The 17968-nt window shown below is 32.1% G+C and overlaps 1 protein-coding gene across 1 annotated transcript in view; it reads right to left on the reverse strand.

Annotated features, from left to right (window-relative positions):
* Positions 1 to 8588: 8588 nt before the first annotated feature.
* LOC107505197 (BCL-6 corepressor-like) overlaps positions 8589 to 17968 on the reverse strand; it is a 45003-nt gene continuing 35623 nt past the window's right edge. The window contains exons 8-11 of the mRNA XM_036235741.1: positions 12904 to 13049; positions 10187 to 10261; positions 9835 to 9991; positions 8589 to 8896 (exon numbers count right to left, since the gene is read on the reverse strand). Of these exons, the coding sequence (XP_036091634.1) occupies positions 8602 to 8896; positions 9835 to 9991; positions 10187 to 10261; positions 12904 to 13049 (673 nt within the window). The 3' untranslated portion in view covers positions 8589 to 8601. The remainder of the gene's footprint in view (positions 8897 to 9834; positions 9992 to 10186; positions 10262 to 12903; positions 13050 to 17968) is intronic.

Consider the following 17968-nt stretch of genomic DNA (forward strand, 5'->3'; position numbering starts at 1 on the left):
AATGGCATTCAGAGAAAAGCGACAGTAGCAGTACTAATATCAGATGAAACAGACTTCAAAATAAAAAGGGTAAAGAAAGATACTGAGGGGCACTTCATAATGATAAATGCACCAAGAAGACATAACACTTATTAATATCTATGCTCTCAATCAGGGAGCCCTGAAATATGTAAAGCAATTACTAACAGAACTAAAGGGAGAAACAGACCATAACACTATCATAGTAGGGGACGTAAATGCCCCACTGCTGAAAATGGACAAATCATAAAAACAAAATCAATAAGGAAGTAACATCCTTAAATAGCACATTAGACCAACTGGAACAAGTGACATTTCCAGAGGCTTTTATCCCCGAATTGCTATTTATACATTTTTCTCTATTGCACATGGAACATTCTCATGGATTGACCACATACTGGGACAAAGAGATAGCTTCAACAAATGTAAGAGGGTTGAAATCATAACCATATTCTCTGATTATAATGCTTGGAAGCTGAAGATCAACTGTAAAAGTAAAGTGGGAAAAGCCACAAATACATGGAGATTAAAAAACATACTACTGAAGAATAACTAGGTCAGAGAAGAAATCGAAGGAGATATCAAGAGATACATAGAAATGAATGATAATTATAGTACAACATATCAATATTTTGGGACATGGCACAAAATGGTCATAAGAGGAAAGTTCATATCATTACAGGCCTATCTCCAAAAACAAGAATGAGCCCAAATAAAAAAACTAACGTTTCATCTTAAAAACTAGAAAAAGAACAAATGAAGCCTGAAGTCAGCAGAAGAAAAAAAATAATCAAAAAGTGACAGAAAAAAATAAATGCAAGAAAAAGCTGGTTTTTTGAGAAGGTTAATAAAATTAACAAACCCGTGGCTAGACTCACTAAAGAAAAAGAGAAAGGAAACAAAATCAGTGATGCAAGAGGGGAAATTGTAACAGACACCACAGAATATAAAAAGGATCATACAAGAATACTATGAAAAAGTATATAATACCAAATAACCTAGAAGAAATGGTCTAGTACTTAGAAAAATATAATCTTCCTAGACTGAATCAGGAAGAGCTAGAAAATTTAAATAGATCATTCAGCAGTATGAAAATCAAAAATCATCAAGCTTACCAAAAATTGAAAGTCCCACACCAGATGACTTCACCAATGAATTCTACCTGACATTCAAAGAATATTTAATACCTATTTTCCTCAAACTCTTCCAAATGTCTAGGTGGAGGCAAATACTTCCCAACTCACTTTATAAGGGCAATATTACCCTAATACCAAGACCTGGTAAAGATAACACAAAAAAAGAAAAGTGCAGACCAATATCTCTTATGAACATAGATGTAAAAATTCAAAATAAGATACTAGCAAACTGAATACAGCAACATATTAAAAAGATTATACACCACAATCAAGCGGGCTTCATTCCAGGGGCACACGGATGGTTCAAAATACGCAAATTAATAAATGTGATACATAAACTAAAAAATAAGAATCACATAATATCAATAGATGCAGAAAAGGCCTTTGACAAGATTCAGCATCCATTTATGATCAAAACAAAATCAATACAGAAGGAAGTATCTTAATATAATAAAGACCATATATAACAAACCTTCAGACAACTTTGTATACTTAATGGTGAAAACCGAAAACCTTTCCTCTGAGATCAGGAACAAGGCAAGGCTGTCCACTATCGCCCTTGTTATTCAATATAACATTGGAGGTCCTAGCGAGAGCAATTAGACAAGAGAAAAGATAGAAAAGGGTTCCAAATAGGAAATTAAGTCAAACTGTTACTATTTGCAGATGACATGAATCTCTATATAGAAAACCCTAAAGACTCCACCAGATTGCTACTAGAAACAATAAGCAAATACAGTAAATTTTCTGGGTACAAAACCAACATTCAAAATCCATAGTACTTCTATACTCTAATAATGAAATCAAGAAAAAGTGGAAAAAACCAATTCCTTTTGCAACTTCAATGAAAAGAATAAAATACCTAAGAATAAATTTACCAAAACATATGAAGGATCTTTATAATGAAAACTATAAGAACTTATTAAAAGAAATTGAAGAAGATACAAAGAAAATGGAAAGATATTCCATGTTTTTAGCAGAATCTACATAGTTAAAATAACCTTATTACTTAAAGCATTATATAGATTGAATGCGATCCCCATCAAAATCCCATCAGCATTTTTTAAAGAAATAGAACAAAAATTATCAGATTTGTATGGAAACACAAAGGAACCCAAATTGCCAAAGTGATCTTGAGAAAAAGGAAGCTAGAGCCATTATTCTGCCTAACTTCAAATTATACTACAAAGCGACAGTAATCAAAACGGCATGGTATTGGTACCAAAAGAGAGACACGGACCAGTGGAACAAAATCGAAAATCCAGAAGTAAACCGATATTTATATGCGCAAATAATTTTCAACAAAGAAAGCCAAAAACATACAGTGGAGAAAGGAAATCCTCTTCAATAAATGGTACTGGGAAAACTGGAAAGCCGCCTGCAAAAGAATGAAACTAGACTGTTGTCTATCACCACACACCAAAATTAATTCAAAATGGATTAAGGACCTGAATATAAGCCCTGAAAAAAATGCATAGAAGAAAACACAGAAACTAAACTCAAGGATCTTGGACTTAAAGAGGATTTTATGAGTTTGACCGCAAAGGCAAGAGAAGTAAAAGCAAAAATAAATGAATGGGACTACATCCAACTAAAAAGCTTCTGCTCAGCAAAAGAAACTGTCAACAAGGTAAAGAGACAACCATTGGAATGGGAAAATATATTTGAAAGAAACACCTCCAATAGGCTCTTATGAACCTAATATTCAAAATACACAAAGAAAGCAACACCTCTGATAAGGGGCCAACAGCCAAAATATACAAAGAACACATACAACTCAATAACACTATAAAAACAAATGATCCAGTCAAAAAATTGGGCAGTGGACGTAACTGACACATCCCTAGAGGACATACAAATGACCAACAAATATTTGAAAAGATTCTCAATAATGGTATTAGGAAAATGAAAATCAAAACCACAATGAGATACCATCTCACACCTGTTAAAATGGCTATCCATCAACAGGACAAGTAATAACAAATGTTGGGGAGGATGTGGAGAAATAGGAACCCTCACATATTGCTGGTGGGACTGCAAATTGGTATGGTCACTATAGAAAACAGTATGAAGTTTCCTCAAAAAACTGAGAATTGCTCTATCATATGATCCAGCTATCCCTCTACTGGATATTTACCCCCAACAACTTGAAATCCCATATCCAATAAGATATTTGCACACTGATGTTCACAACAGCATTAGTCACAGTGGACAAGACATGGAAGTAACTGAAGTGTCCTATGGTAGACAATTGTATAAAGAAGTTTGTGGTACATTTATACAATGGAATATAACTCAGCCATAAGAAGAGATGAAATACTGCCATTTGTGACAACATGGATAGATATGAGATCATCATGCTAAGTGAAATAAGTCAGAAGAAGTTAAGAACCATGATTTCACTCCTATGTGCTGATATAAATCTAAAAGTAAATAATATGACAAACAATGACTCATGGAACAAATTAGTGGACTAGTGTTTACCTGGTGTAGGGGAAGTTGGGAGAGGTAGGTAGTGGTAACAGGGGTTAAGTTTGGTGATGGATGGAATTCTAACTCTGGGTGGTGAACACATAATGCAACATACTCTTGAAGTACATACTTGGAAACATTGAATTTTGTTGTTGACTTTCGTCTCAAAAATAATACTAAAAAATATATTTCTTTTCATATGGAGATATATGTGTGTGTATCCTGCCTATAAATTCTTAGGGCTTCCTCTTTTATTATAGTTTTGAGGATTTGTATGTGATCACTGTCCTAGTCCTCTTTGGATAGCAGCCTCCTTAATGTACAAAACTGGACACATTCTCTTTGAAAAGAATGAATTGCATAATACTACAAAACTGATATCCGACATGCTTGTATATATCACTTTCCTGAATTTATAAACCCATTTGGGAGGGGGCTATTACTGTAAACTTGCCTTATACATATTACATAGTATTTTGCTTTCTAGAATACAAGTTTACTTATGGTATATATAAACCTTAGATTCTCCTGTGCAGATATAGATAAAACTTTATGCTTAGAAGTATCAGGACTTCTTCTCCTCATGTTTGTACACTCTGTAGATAAGCAACCTCTTTCTGGATGTATACTGAACTTACTGACTGTGAAAGACTCATGTAATCAGAAAGGAAGTCGAGACATAAATTCAAAGGACCACAGATAGTAGTATAAACAATTATACACCAACGACTTGGAAAACTTAGAAAGTAATACATGTTTAAAGACACAGAATCTACAAAAAACAATCTTGAAGAAATGTAAAACATAAGCACATTAATATCAAGTAAAGAGATGTAATCAGTAATCTTAAACATCCCAACAGAAAAGCCCAGGACCAACTGGCTTCATTGCTGAATTCTACCAAAATTAAAGAATTCACAGAGATCCTTCTCAAACTATTTTAAAAACCTGAAAATGAGGAAAAACTCCCAGTCTCATTACATGAGGCCAATATTAACCTGATGCAAAGCCAGATAAGGAAACTAAGGTCAATTTCCCTGATAACTACATATGTAAAAATTCTCAGCAGTATACTCGTAAATCCAATTCAACATCAAAAGAATCATGCACTATAATTAAGTGGAATTCATTTCAGGGATGCAAGCGTAGTTCAACATATGCAAACCAACAAATGTGATACTCCACAATAAAATGAAAGATAAAAATCATATCTTCTCTATAGATGCAGAAAAAGCATTTGATTTCCTTTCATGATAAACTGCTCAGCAAATTAGGTGAAAAGAAACATAACTATCACAGTAAATGCCATATCACAATCCCACAGTCAACGAGATGGTGAAAGGTTAAAAATTTTTCTTCTAAGATCAAGAACAAATAAAAGTGCACAAGCTTCCCACTACCTAACAGTACAATTAGGCAAGAAAAAGAAATAAAGGCAATCAAATTGGAAAAGAAGAAGAAAAAAATCTCATTTGCAGATGACGCAGTCTTACATATAGAAAGCTTAAGACTCCAACAAAAATTATCAAAATAATGCTGAAAAGTTTCAGGATTAAAAGAAATCCAAAAATTAGTTGTATTACCATCTACTAACAATTATCTAAAAAGAAATCTAAAATAACACTCCTACCATTTATAATAGCATCCAAAACAATAGAGTACTTAGGAATAAATTTAACCAAAGAGGTGAAAGATACATACACTGAAAATTACAAGGTATTGATGAAAGAAATTTATTCCTGGAGACAAAGATGGTTAAATATTTGAAAGTCAATGTATTATATCACATTAATAGACTGATGAAAAGCTATATGATCATTCTTTCTCATAGCATTTGACAAAACACAACACACTTTAATAAAAATCTCAACAAAATAAGGAAAGAAGGAAACTATCTCAGTAAAATAAAAGCCATATGTGAAAAACCCATAGCATTACACTCAATGGTGAAAGCTGAGTTTTCCTAATACTGGTAATAAGACAAGGATGCCCCACTCTTGCCACATTTTTTTCCCGAGTAAGATTTAATTTTTAAAGATTTTTTTCAATTAGGGTTGACATTCAGTATTTTATTAGTTTCAGGTGTGCAGCATTTATATAACCTTATGAAGTGATCCCCCAATTAGTCTACTGCTCACCTGATACCATAATTATTACATTATTATTGACTGTATTTCCGATGCTATACTTCACATCCCTGTGACTATTTTTCTAACTACCCATTTCTACTTCTTAATGTTGCCTTTCTCATCCAATCCTCCAAACTCTTTCCCATCTGGCATCCATTAGTTCTCTTTGAGTTTCTGGGGTTTTTTGCTCTTTACATTCCATGTATAAGTGAAATCATGTGGCATTTTCTCACTTAGCATGATACCTTCCAGGCACACCCAATTTGTTGCAAATGGTAAGATTTTATTCTTTTTTATGATGAGTAATTTTCCACTTTATTTGTGGATTATATCTTTATCCATTTGTCTATTGATAGGCAGTTAGGCTGATTCCATATCTTGGCTATCATAAACAGTGCTGCAATAAACATAGGGGCACATGTATCTTTTCAAATTAATGTTTTGGATTTCTTTGGATAAATACCCAAAAGTGTAACTGCTGGGTCATACAGTATTTCTATGTTAATTTTTGAGTATCTTACATACTGGTTTCTATAGTGGCTGCACCTATTTGCAATTCCACCAACAGCACATGAGGATTCCCTTTTCTCCACATTTTTCCAGCACTTGTTGAGTTACTGATGGACAGTCTGACAGGTGGGAGGTGATAACCCACTGTGGTCTTAATTTTTATTTCTCTGATTAGTGACATTGAACACCTTTGCATGTATTCATTAACTATATGTACGCCCTCCTTGGAGAAATTTCTATTCTGGTCATCTGCCCATTTTTTAATTGGATTGTTTTTTTTAGTTGAGTTCCATGAGTTCTTTATAAATTTTCCATATTTACTCCTTAACAGATATTTCATTGGCAAATACCATCTCCCATTCAATATTGTCTTTTCGTTTTGTTGTTGGTTTCCTTTGCTGTGCAAAAAATTTTTAGTTTGGTTTAGTACCATCCATTCTTGCCACCTTTATTCAACATAGTACTCAAGAGTTTTAGCCAGAGCAATTAGGCAAGAAAAAGAAATATCTAATTGAAAAAGAAGTGAAATTGATGATAGGTAGAAACCCAACGGTTTCTAGCAAAAAAAAACAAAGACAAAAACAAGGCAAAAAAATACTTGTAATAAGTGAATTGAGTAAAATATAAAAGACAACAAAAAAATATCAATTACATTTTCTATAACTAAAAATAATCCAAAAATGAACTTCGGAAAATATTCCATTAACAATAACATTAAATAAAAAAAACTGTAAATAAAAACTATAAAACACTGCTAAAATGAATTAAAAACATAAATGAAAACACATTCCATTTTCATGCATTGAGTTAATATTGTTAAAATGACCATACTACCTGAAGTGATTTACAGATTCAATACAATTCCTATCAAAATTCCCAATGACATTTTTTTGCACTAACAGAAAAACATACCCTAGAATTCACATGGAATCTCAAAGGACTATGAGTAATCAAAACAACCCTGAAAAAGAACAAAACCGAAGGACTCACACTTACTGATTTCAAATATTACTACGAAGCTACAGTAATCAAAACTGGTATTGTAATAAAGACAAAGACCAATGGGACAAAATAAAAGCCAAGAATAGCATTATATATTTATCGATAATTACACTTCTGGCTATGTACCTAAAAACGGAAAAAACATTTTAAGTAATTATTTGTACACGTATGTTCATAGCAGCAATGTGGACGACAACTAAACAAAAGCAACCTTATTTCCATCAGCAGATGAATGGATAAGCAAAATGTGGTATATATGTACTATGGAATATTATTCGGCCTTAAAAAGAATGGAAATTCTGATACATGCTAATACATGGATGAAACTGAGGACACAGTGCTGAGTAAATTAAGCCAGTCATAAAAAATAAAAACGAATACTGTAAAATTTTATCAGGTACTGAGAACAGTCAAAATCACAGACAAGGAGGTGAACAGAAGTTATCATGGAACAGGGTAGGGGAATGGGTAACTACTACATAACAGAATTCAAATTTTAATTTTACAAAATGAAAAAAACTAGATCTTATGCAGAGTATATTTCTTCTTAAGTCTCCAGTTTGCTTTGGTTTATAGAGTCCAAATTGATATAATGATAGAAATCTGATCATTAACATTAAAAAAATAGCAATAAAACTATATATTTTAGGAACACAGAAGACAAAAGATACTTTATCTTCAACAATTTTATTGTCTTTTCGTAACATGTCTGTAAAATTGTTAAACAGGCAGTGAATTTGCTTATAAAGTTAAAAGATAAAATTCAATAAAGTTCAGTTTGCGTACATTTTTAAGCAAATTCAATGAGATTATTTTCGATATCTACAGTGGGTAGAAAACAGCTCAAAGTCTTTGAATAACAATATAAAATACATAAACGATCTTTCTGAAGCATGAAAATGAATTTCATAGCTTTATGTTATAAAGTCTACACAATTAGTTGTGTATGGATGTAGCTTTAATTTATACTACATTCAACAGCAAATAACCCAGTTAACAGTATATACTCTGTAAACAAAACAAAGTTACACATTAAGTACCTTTACCAAATTTATATTCATAAACACCTTCTCAATTTTGATGGCCTCACTTACGAAAGTTAACAGTCCCTGTCACCAGGGCTTTGTATTAAAATAAAGTCAATAAAAAATAATAATTTTTATTCCAGTAAAAACAAAAATTCTTTGGACTAAAGAATTTTATGTATATATTAAACACCAAAATATTTTCATATGTATTAATGTACTACAGATTTGTCAACCATATTTCTTGACACACATATCCATGGATTGACAAAAACAAAAAACACAGTATACACAGTTACGCTGTAGTGCTTACCAATAGTCCTTCTCTAAGGTCACATCACCTGGATTTAAGCATTCCAAAGAAGAGCCAAGGAGAGTCTGAAGTTCACTTGTAAATTCAACCAAATCTAATAATTCCTTGCTTTTTGGGTTGAACGCTTCCAAATCTTTGGAACAAGAGAACAAGAGACTTGCTGAAACTTGCCTGTAAAACTCTTCTTCTGCAATTGTGACAATTTCCACATTTGGAAAACTGCAACGGAATATGTGGGATGACATTTCTAATTTTTTAAGTACATCTGAAAGCAGTAACCAGTTTCGTGGCCTGTAAAACAGAAAGGAAGGTGTTTGAAACCTCTGGCAAATTAAAGTAGACCCAATAATTACAGCCCTTAATAAACCATTCTAAAGCCATAACAAGAGCATTTACTTCCACCGCCCTGCCATTCATTTTTCACCATACACATTCACTGACCAACATTCTCCTTTCAAGGTAAGCAAAAGTATCTACTCCTAGTGAGAGTAACTGTGGACTCATCCAGTTTTAAGAGAACATATAGGGAAGACAAACTGGTTTTTAGAAAGAAAGATGAAAACTGTAATGAAACTCATCTTTCATCTTTTCTTTAATACATATCCACTCTCAAACTCCTCATCTATTCAGATTCATGTTTTAAAGAAGCAAATTGTTTCATTCCATATACTCTGCAACAGAACTTTAGATCCTAATAAAATTTCACTGTTTATAATGGCTTACATACTTCAGAGCCTGATGATGATATTATTTAGAGGCCAAAAAATACCTTACCAAATTTGATGATATTAAAAAATACCCAGAAGCATAAATAATAATTTTCTAATCCTTTATGAGAAGGAAAATTATCACTATAGGTGCAGTATGCTGCATTTACCCAGGAAGGTCCCTTTAATGATATTCTGGGAAGCTTCTAAAACTATTTCTCAAAGATTTAATATCTTAGGTATACAGGAACAAACTCTTCTGTGGAATTCCAATAAATGACAGCTTCAACACTTTGGGCTCTAGGTGGTCCTTATTTGCCTTGGAAGTGTTCTGATAAAGATATTATATACTGTACTATGAATCTGATCCCCATTGTGTATAATGAATCTTTTCTAGATAGCACATTAAGTGAGGTGCAAGGACACTTAGAATTCACTTACCCACCCACCATTTATTTAAAGGGGTTTTTAAAGGTTCTACTACTCTAAGAAAACTCAGATATTTTTCAACCATATCCTTACCCTTGAGAAACAGAAACTTGGATGTTATAACATGGTAATAGGGGGCTATCTGAAAATTCGAATTCAAACACATCCCTGTATGACTCATCTTCATCATCCTGGACCTCTGGTCCTGGAGGGTTTGCCAAAACATTAAATCCAGTTTCATGATCTGGTTCTAATGGAGGGAAAAAGAGAGAAAGGAGTTAGCTCCTTTAAACTTTCAGCTCAACAAGTAAACGATTCTAAATAAAAAGAAATTATTTCCTAATAATCTCTGTTTAGAGTCCCATCCGCCTCTCACTCATACCACAGAGAAATGTTCTGAAACACATTCACTTCCTACTAAACTAAAAAGAACAATGTTACTCACCACACACAGAGCTTCCATAGAACTCCCAAGAACTATTAAATTCATCTCTGTGACCCTGTAGGTCATTTAAATAATCTGGAGAGAGGGAAAAAGTTTTTAAAAAACTGTTGAAATAATAAAGATTTCGGCACAGTTGCAGGATAGTCAACATACAAAAATCGGTTGATTTCTAACAAAAAATCCAAGAAGGAAATAAAATAATCACAAAATAGCTTCAAAAAAATACTTAGGAATAAACCTAATGAAGGGACAAACGATCTGTATGCTGAAAACTAAAATGTTGATAACTCTAAGGAGATACAGATAAATTGAAAGGTATTTCATACTGATAGCTTAGATAACTTAATACTGCTAACATGACATATTATCCAAAGCAATCTATAGATTTATCGTAACTTATCAAAATCTCAATAACATTTTTCAAAAATAGAAAAGTTGTACTAAAAATGAAATCTTGAGATCCCAAATGGCCAAAAATATCTTTAAAAAAAGTTGGTGGCTGTGCACTTCCTAATTTAGGAGCAAAATAATACCTTAACCATAAACAATAATTTTCTAATCCTTTATGAGAAGGAAAATTAATTTGACTGCAAAGCAACAGTAATTAAGACAGTATACAACTGGCATAAATACAGACAGACATACAGACCAAAGGGACATAATAGAGCCAAACATAAAAATCCTTATATACTGTCAAACGATTTTTGGCAAAGATAATGAACTCTATACTATATACAAAATTTAACTCAAAAATGGATTAAAGACCCAAACATAAGACCTAAAACATAAAAGATAAGGAAAAGTATTCAGAAAATGGCATTTGGCAGTAATTTCTTGAATATGACACCAAAAGCACAGGCAAAAGCAAATAATTGTGACTACAGTGAATCTTAAAATCTACGTATTAAAGGAAACAGAAGAATGAAAAGGCAACCCACAGAAAAAAATATTTGCAAACCAACTATCTGATGAAGGGTTAATAGACAGAAAAAAAACAAACAAACCCACTACAACTCAACAAAAAGCCAAATAACTAAATTAGAAATGAACAAAGGACTTGAAAAACAATTCTCCAGTAAAGCTTTATGAATGGCCAAAAAGAAAAGATAATAAACATCACTAATCTTTAAAAAAATGCATATGTAACTATAATAAGATATTCATTATCCACTCACAGATTGCTGGTGGGAATGTAAAATAATATAGCCACTGTGGAACAATAATATGGAAGTTCCCCAGAAAATTTAAAATTGAATTATCATATAACCCAGCAATTTCACTTTTGAGTTAATACCCTAAAGAACTGAAAGGAGGATCTCAGATATTTTCACAAATATATTTACTTATTATAGCATTATTCACAACAATTAGAAGTTGCAAACAACCCAAATGTCCATCCACAGACAATACAGACAATGGACTATTCTCCAGTCTTAAAAAGGAAATTCTTTCACATACTACAATGTAGAGGAACCTTGAAAACATGATCAGTGAAATAAACCAGTCACAAAAGGTCACATAATGTAAGATTTCACTTATATAAGTTATCTATAGTAGGTAAAATGATAAAAGAAAAAAGGAAAATGCTGCCTGCCAAAAAATGGGTGGAGAGGAGGTGAATATTAGTATTTAATGAGCATGAATTTTTATTTCTACAAGATGGAAGAGTTCTAGAGGGCTGCTGCACCACAATGCAAATATACGTGTTTGAGAGAAATTTTCACGGTACATATTTCTACCTATAATTTAAAATAAAATAAAAAATTTAATTAGCATAAAAACTGATTATATATAAAAAAAATGCTAACATTTCAGGGATATTTCCTTATTCACTCAGAATAGGTTGGCATGTCATTTTCTCTATGTCCCCCCAAAAAGCTCACTTGCTACTCATGGATGCAATTCGCCAACAACCTATTCCCTGCTGTATCTGACGAAAGCCCATATGTCCAATCACCTGCTTTCCCTACATACAGAGCACTTACAATAATTTTAATTAACAAACAAAAGTTAGACCAGCAAGCTAAGAGCTTTTCAGCTATCATATACAAAAATAAAGGAGCATTAAATTTACCTCTGATAAACTAAGATTTTTAAATAAGTAAATCTAAGTTAAGATAAACAAATAGTTATTACCATGTGGGTTAGTAACATTCTTTGGTAGTTAAGAATATAGTAAAGAATTTAAGTGTACATTCTTCATATTCATAAAAAGCTTGTACTTCTTTAGGATTCTTGTAATGGCTCAGGCTTACACAATGGCTCATCAGCTGACTAAATATCACATTAACACACAGATAATTTCATGAATGAAAGGTCTGAGTCTTTAATTTCATACAGATTCAGAATGTAAAAAAATGATACCTAAGTTAAAAATGTATTTGTAGAAAGGCAAATAACTTTAAGGAATCTTAAATATTAGTGAAAGTAGGTCAATTTAAATGCAGAATCAGTGGGTAAGCACACCAAAATAATTAGCTTAATTAGAACACTATCATACAAAAGGCATTACTGCTGTTTTAAAATCCAAAAGTATTTCATGTCTAACAAAATCTAAAATTTTTTAGTCAGTATCTAAATTGTAAGAAAGAATATTTTTTTTCTATTCTATTTTTTAAAATTAAATTTATTGGGGTGACCTGATCAATAAAATCATACAGTTTTCAAGTGTGCTATTTTCTTGAACTTTACCATTCTTGTTCCTTGAAGTAACCTACCTGCCAGAAACCTTTCCATAACGTCGCTGTGAGTCATTTTCATAATGGTTCTACCTGAGTAGGTAGCCAAAGTTGGGTCAGCACCATAGGAGAGAAGCAGGCGGACAATTTCCAAGTGATCATTCTCAACTGCATCATGGAGAGGCCTATAAACAGACATACAGTAGGATTAAACTTGAGTACAAACACATACATATGCTTATTTCTGGAGTTGTTTAATAATAGGCAAAACAGGCTGTGTGTGTACTAGGTGTGACAAGTCTCAAATGTACAATTTTTCACCAACAAAGTCTGTATCGTCAAATCGGTCTACACACAGAAAACTAAGGCATATTATAAAAATGTTAGAGGGACTTCAAGGGAAAAAAAAAGATAAAAATATAAATAATAAAACTGCAATAACTACATATATATCAAAAATGACTTTAATGTAAATATTAAACACTCCCATCAAAAGACATAGGTGGCTGAATGGATGAGAAAACAAGGCCCTTACATATGCTGCCTACAAGAAACTTTCTTCAGATCAAAAAAGTAACGAGACTTAAAGTAATGGGATGGAAAAGATGTTTCATAGAAATAGAACTGAAAGAAAAAGCTGGGGTAGCAACACATTTTCAGACAAAATAGACTTTGAAACAAAGGCTGTAACTAGATACAAAAAACTACTCATTAATTTTTGAATATTTTTCCAAAGAAACCCAAAACACTACTTTGAAGTGACATGAGTATCCATATGTTCACTGCAACATTATTTACGGTAGCCAAAACATGGAAGCAACCTGGGTGTCCATCAATGGATGAATGGATAAGAAAGTAGTACTCTGAAAAGATACACAAAATGGATAAACTCCTAACCAGACTTTTCAAGAAAAATAGAGGCCTCAGATAAAAAAAAATAAAAATGAATCAAGCGACAACTGATTCAACAGGAACACAAAGGATCATAAGAAGTACTATGAGTAATTATGCACCAACAATTTGAACAATATGGAAGAAATGGACACATTCCTAGAAACATACAATCTCCCAAGACTGAGTCAAGAAGAAACAGAAAATCTGAACTGACTACTACTAACAAATTGAATCAGTATTCAAAAAATCCCAAGAAACAAAAAGTCCTGGAGCAAATGGTTTCAAAGGTGAATTTTACCAAACATTCAAAGAAGAATTATCACCTATTCTTCTCAAACTATTTTTAAAAATTTAAGAGAAGAGAATGCTTCCTATTACTTTCCATGAGGCTACCATTACCTTGATTCCAAAACCAGATAGAGACAGCACACACGAAAAACAGATGAACATTGATGCAAAATTCCTCAATGAAATATGAAGAATTTATCAGTACTTTAAAAATATCATACATCATGATAAAATTGGATTTATTCCTGGAATGCAAGGTTGGTACAATATCCACAAATTAATTACTGTGATACAGCACAGTACCAATCAAAATAAAAATCATATGACCATATCAACAGATGCTGAAAAAACAACTGACAAAATCCAGAATCCATCTATGATATAAACTCTCAGCAAAGTGGAAATAGAGGGAGCAAACCTTAACATAATAAAGTCCATATATGACAAACCTACAGCTAACATCATCACACTCAACAGGAAAAGGCTAAAAGTGTTTTCCTGAAGATCAGGAAGAAGACAACGATGCCCACATTCCCCACGCCTATTCAACATTGCAGTGGATGTCTTAACTACAGCATTAAGGTAAGAAAGAAAAATAAAAGGCATCTGAATTGGAAAGGAAAAAGTGAAACTCTCATTATTTACAGACGACTTGATAATATCTAAAGAGAACTCTAAAGATTCCAACAAAAAAACTTAGAACTAATCAATGAATTCAGTAAAGTAGCAGGTTACAAAATAAATATTTAGAAGTCAGTGGCATTTTGTACACCACCTTTCTACTCTCCAACTTCTGCATTTTCAGATTTCACAAACAAGCATCTGTCTCTCTCTCTGATTGATTTCATTTATCATAAAGCCCTCAAGGTTCATTTAAGCTGTGGCAAATAGGAGGATTTTGCTATTTTCTCATGGCTGGACAATATTCTATATTGTGTATGGGGGGAGGGGTGCAGTACTAATCTGCAGACATTTAGGTTTACACATGCTGGCCATAGAGAACGATGCTGCAGTGAACATAGCGGTACAGATCTCTCTGAGATAATGACTTCATCCACTTCAGATAAAATACATATTTTGGGATATTAACTCTTTATATAGTAGATATATATATATATATAGTAGATATATATATAGTAGATATTTATATGTAGATATTTTTGCCCATTCCATCGGCTGCCTATTCATTTCCTTGGTTATTACTTTTTGCTGAGTAGAAGCTTTTTAGATCAATGCAGTCCCATTTGTTTTTAGTTTTGCTGTTTGTACTTTGAGCTCATATAAAAAAAAAAAAAAAAAAACATCATTGCCAGCAGTATCAAGAAGCTTTTTCCTTACATTTTCTATACAAGTTTTATGGTTTCAGGCATATTTTAAGTTAATTTTTGTGAATGGTTTAAGATAAAAATTATAATTTTCACAACATCCATTTATTGAAGAAGCAATCAATTCTCCCATTGATTGTTCTTAGCTTCCTTATGAAATATTTAACTGTATATGTGTAGACTCTCCATTCTGTTCTACTAGTCTCTTTTTTAATACCATATTGTTTTGATTACTATAGATTTGGAGTACAGTTTAAAACCAGGAAGTGTGATGCCTACAATTTTGTTGTCTCAGGATTGCTTTGGCTATTCAGGGTTTTTGTCATGCTATACAAATTTTAGGATTTTTTTCCATTTCTTTGAAAAATGGCATTAAAATTTTGACCAGGATTGTACTGTATCTGTGGATGGCTTTGTGTAGCATGAATGGCCACTTGAATAGTATTCACTGTTCAAATTCTATAACACAGCATGTCTTTCCATTTACTTGTACCTTCTTCAATTTTCATGTCATAAGTTTCAGCACAAAGACCTTTCTTCACCTGTTGTATTCATTCCTCATCTATTGCTTTTTATACTATTGTGAATGAGACTTTTTTCTTCTACACATATTTTGTTGATGTCTACAAACAGGTATGTTCCTTCGCCTCCAATTTGTTGGGATTTCTATGATGAAAATATGGCTCTATTTTGCCAATTTGTTCTGCTTTTGACATAATGAATTTTTAGCTTTCATTCTATTAATGTGATTGGTTTATCAGATTTATTGATTTGTATATGCTGAATTACTCCTGTATCACATGATGAATCCTACTTGATCATCTTTATGCTGTTTAATGTGGTATTAAATTGTTTATTATTTTGAGAAAATTCCATGTGTTATTCATCAGGGATATCAACTTATGCTTTTTGTGCGTATGTCCTTATATGGCTTTGGGTCAGGATAATGCTGCTCTTATACAATAATTTTGACAGTACTTCCTCCTCTTTGTTAAGAGTTTTAGTATGATTATCTTGTCCTTAAGTATTTCATAGAATTTACCAGTAAAACCATCTGGTCGTAGGCTTTTCTATATTTCTGTATTGGGAGATTTTTTTACTACTGAATCAATTCCTTAATTTGTTATTGGCTGTATTTTCTATTTCTTCCTGATTCAGTTGGTGACTTGTATGTATCTAGGAGTTATATATTTCTACTAGATTATCCAATTTTTCATATACAATTGTTTAAAGTAGTCTCTTATGATCCTATTCTGTGATATCAGTTAATGTCTTTTCTTTCCCTTATAATTTTACTTGTCTTTTATTCCTAATCAAGCTAAAGTTTTGTTAATTATTTTTCAAAAAAACAGATCTTAGTGTTTGTTGATCTTTCTATTACTTTCCCTTGTCCTCTATTTTATTTCTTCTCTTATCATCATTTCCTTCACTCTGCTAATTTAGGACTCACTGTGTTCTTTAATTCCTTGAAGAGTAAAGTTATATCGTCTATTTAAAATCTTTTTTTTTTTTAAGGCATTTATCCCTATAAATACACCTCTTAGAACTGCTTTTATAGTGTCATATAAGTTTTGGTGTGTGCTTTTCAACTTTCATTTGTTTTGAGATATTCTGATTTTCATTTCTTGAACCATTCAAAATATGTTCAGGAGTGTATTGCTAAATTCCATTATCTGTAAGTTTTTCATGTTTTTTCCTGTTGATTTCTAGTTTCATACCATTCTGCTCAGAAAAAAAATATTTATCAATTTTCTTAAATTTACTAAGATTTGTTTGCGGCATATCAGATGATCGATGCATACTAGAGAAGAATGTATACTCTGATGGAATTTTCTATTATATCTGTTAAGTCCATTTGGTATAAAGTCCAATGTTTCCTTTTAATTTCCTATCTTCCTGACCTATCCACTGCTTAAAGAAGGTATTGAAGTAACCTAGTCTTATTGTATTTTTGACTAGTTCTCCTTTCAGATCATGCTAGTTTTTGTGTAATATATACAGTTCCTCCAATATTGGGAGCATATATATTTTACCATTGTTATGTCTTCTGGATGAGCTGAATTTTTGTAATTATATAATGATCTTCTTTGTCTTTTCTTATCATTTTTGGCTTAAAGTCTAATTTTTCTGGTAGAAGTAGAGCTATCTCCACTCTCTTTAGGTTCAATCTCTTCACTTTTTTATATGTACTGTTAAAACTGAAGTGAGTCTTTAGTAGAAGGCATATAGATGTATCTTGTTTTTTATGCATCCAGCCATTTTGTACCTTTTAACTGGAAATTTCAATTACTTATATGTGAGGTCTTACTGTTGTCATCTGATGGCTTCCAGATTGTTTTGTAGTTCTCTTCTTCCTTTTTTATTCTTTTGTGTTTCTTTTTGAACTGATAATTTTCTATGGTAATATGCTGTGATCTCTTGTATATTTGAGAGAGTCAGAATCTGCAATGTTTTTTCTTTGTGTTTACAATGAGACTTACATGAAACATCTTATAGAAATAATGAACTATTTTACATTCACTTTTAAAAACTACACTTTTATGCCCCTTTATATGCCTTTAGTGTTGCAATTTGCCTATCTATATTGTATTCACTTA

Source organism: Rousettus aegyptiacus, unplaced genomic scaffold, assembly GCF_014176215.1.
Source record: "Rousettus aegyptiacus isolate mRouAeg1 unplaced genomic scaffold, mRouAeg1.p scaffold_m13_p_19, whole genome shotgun sequence".
NCBI classification, from domain to species: Eukaryota; Metazoa; Chordata; class Mammalia; order Chiroptera; family Pteropodidae; genus Rousettus; species Rousettus aegyptiacus.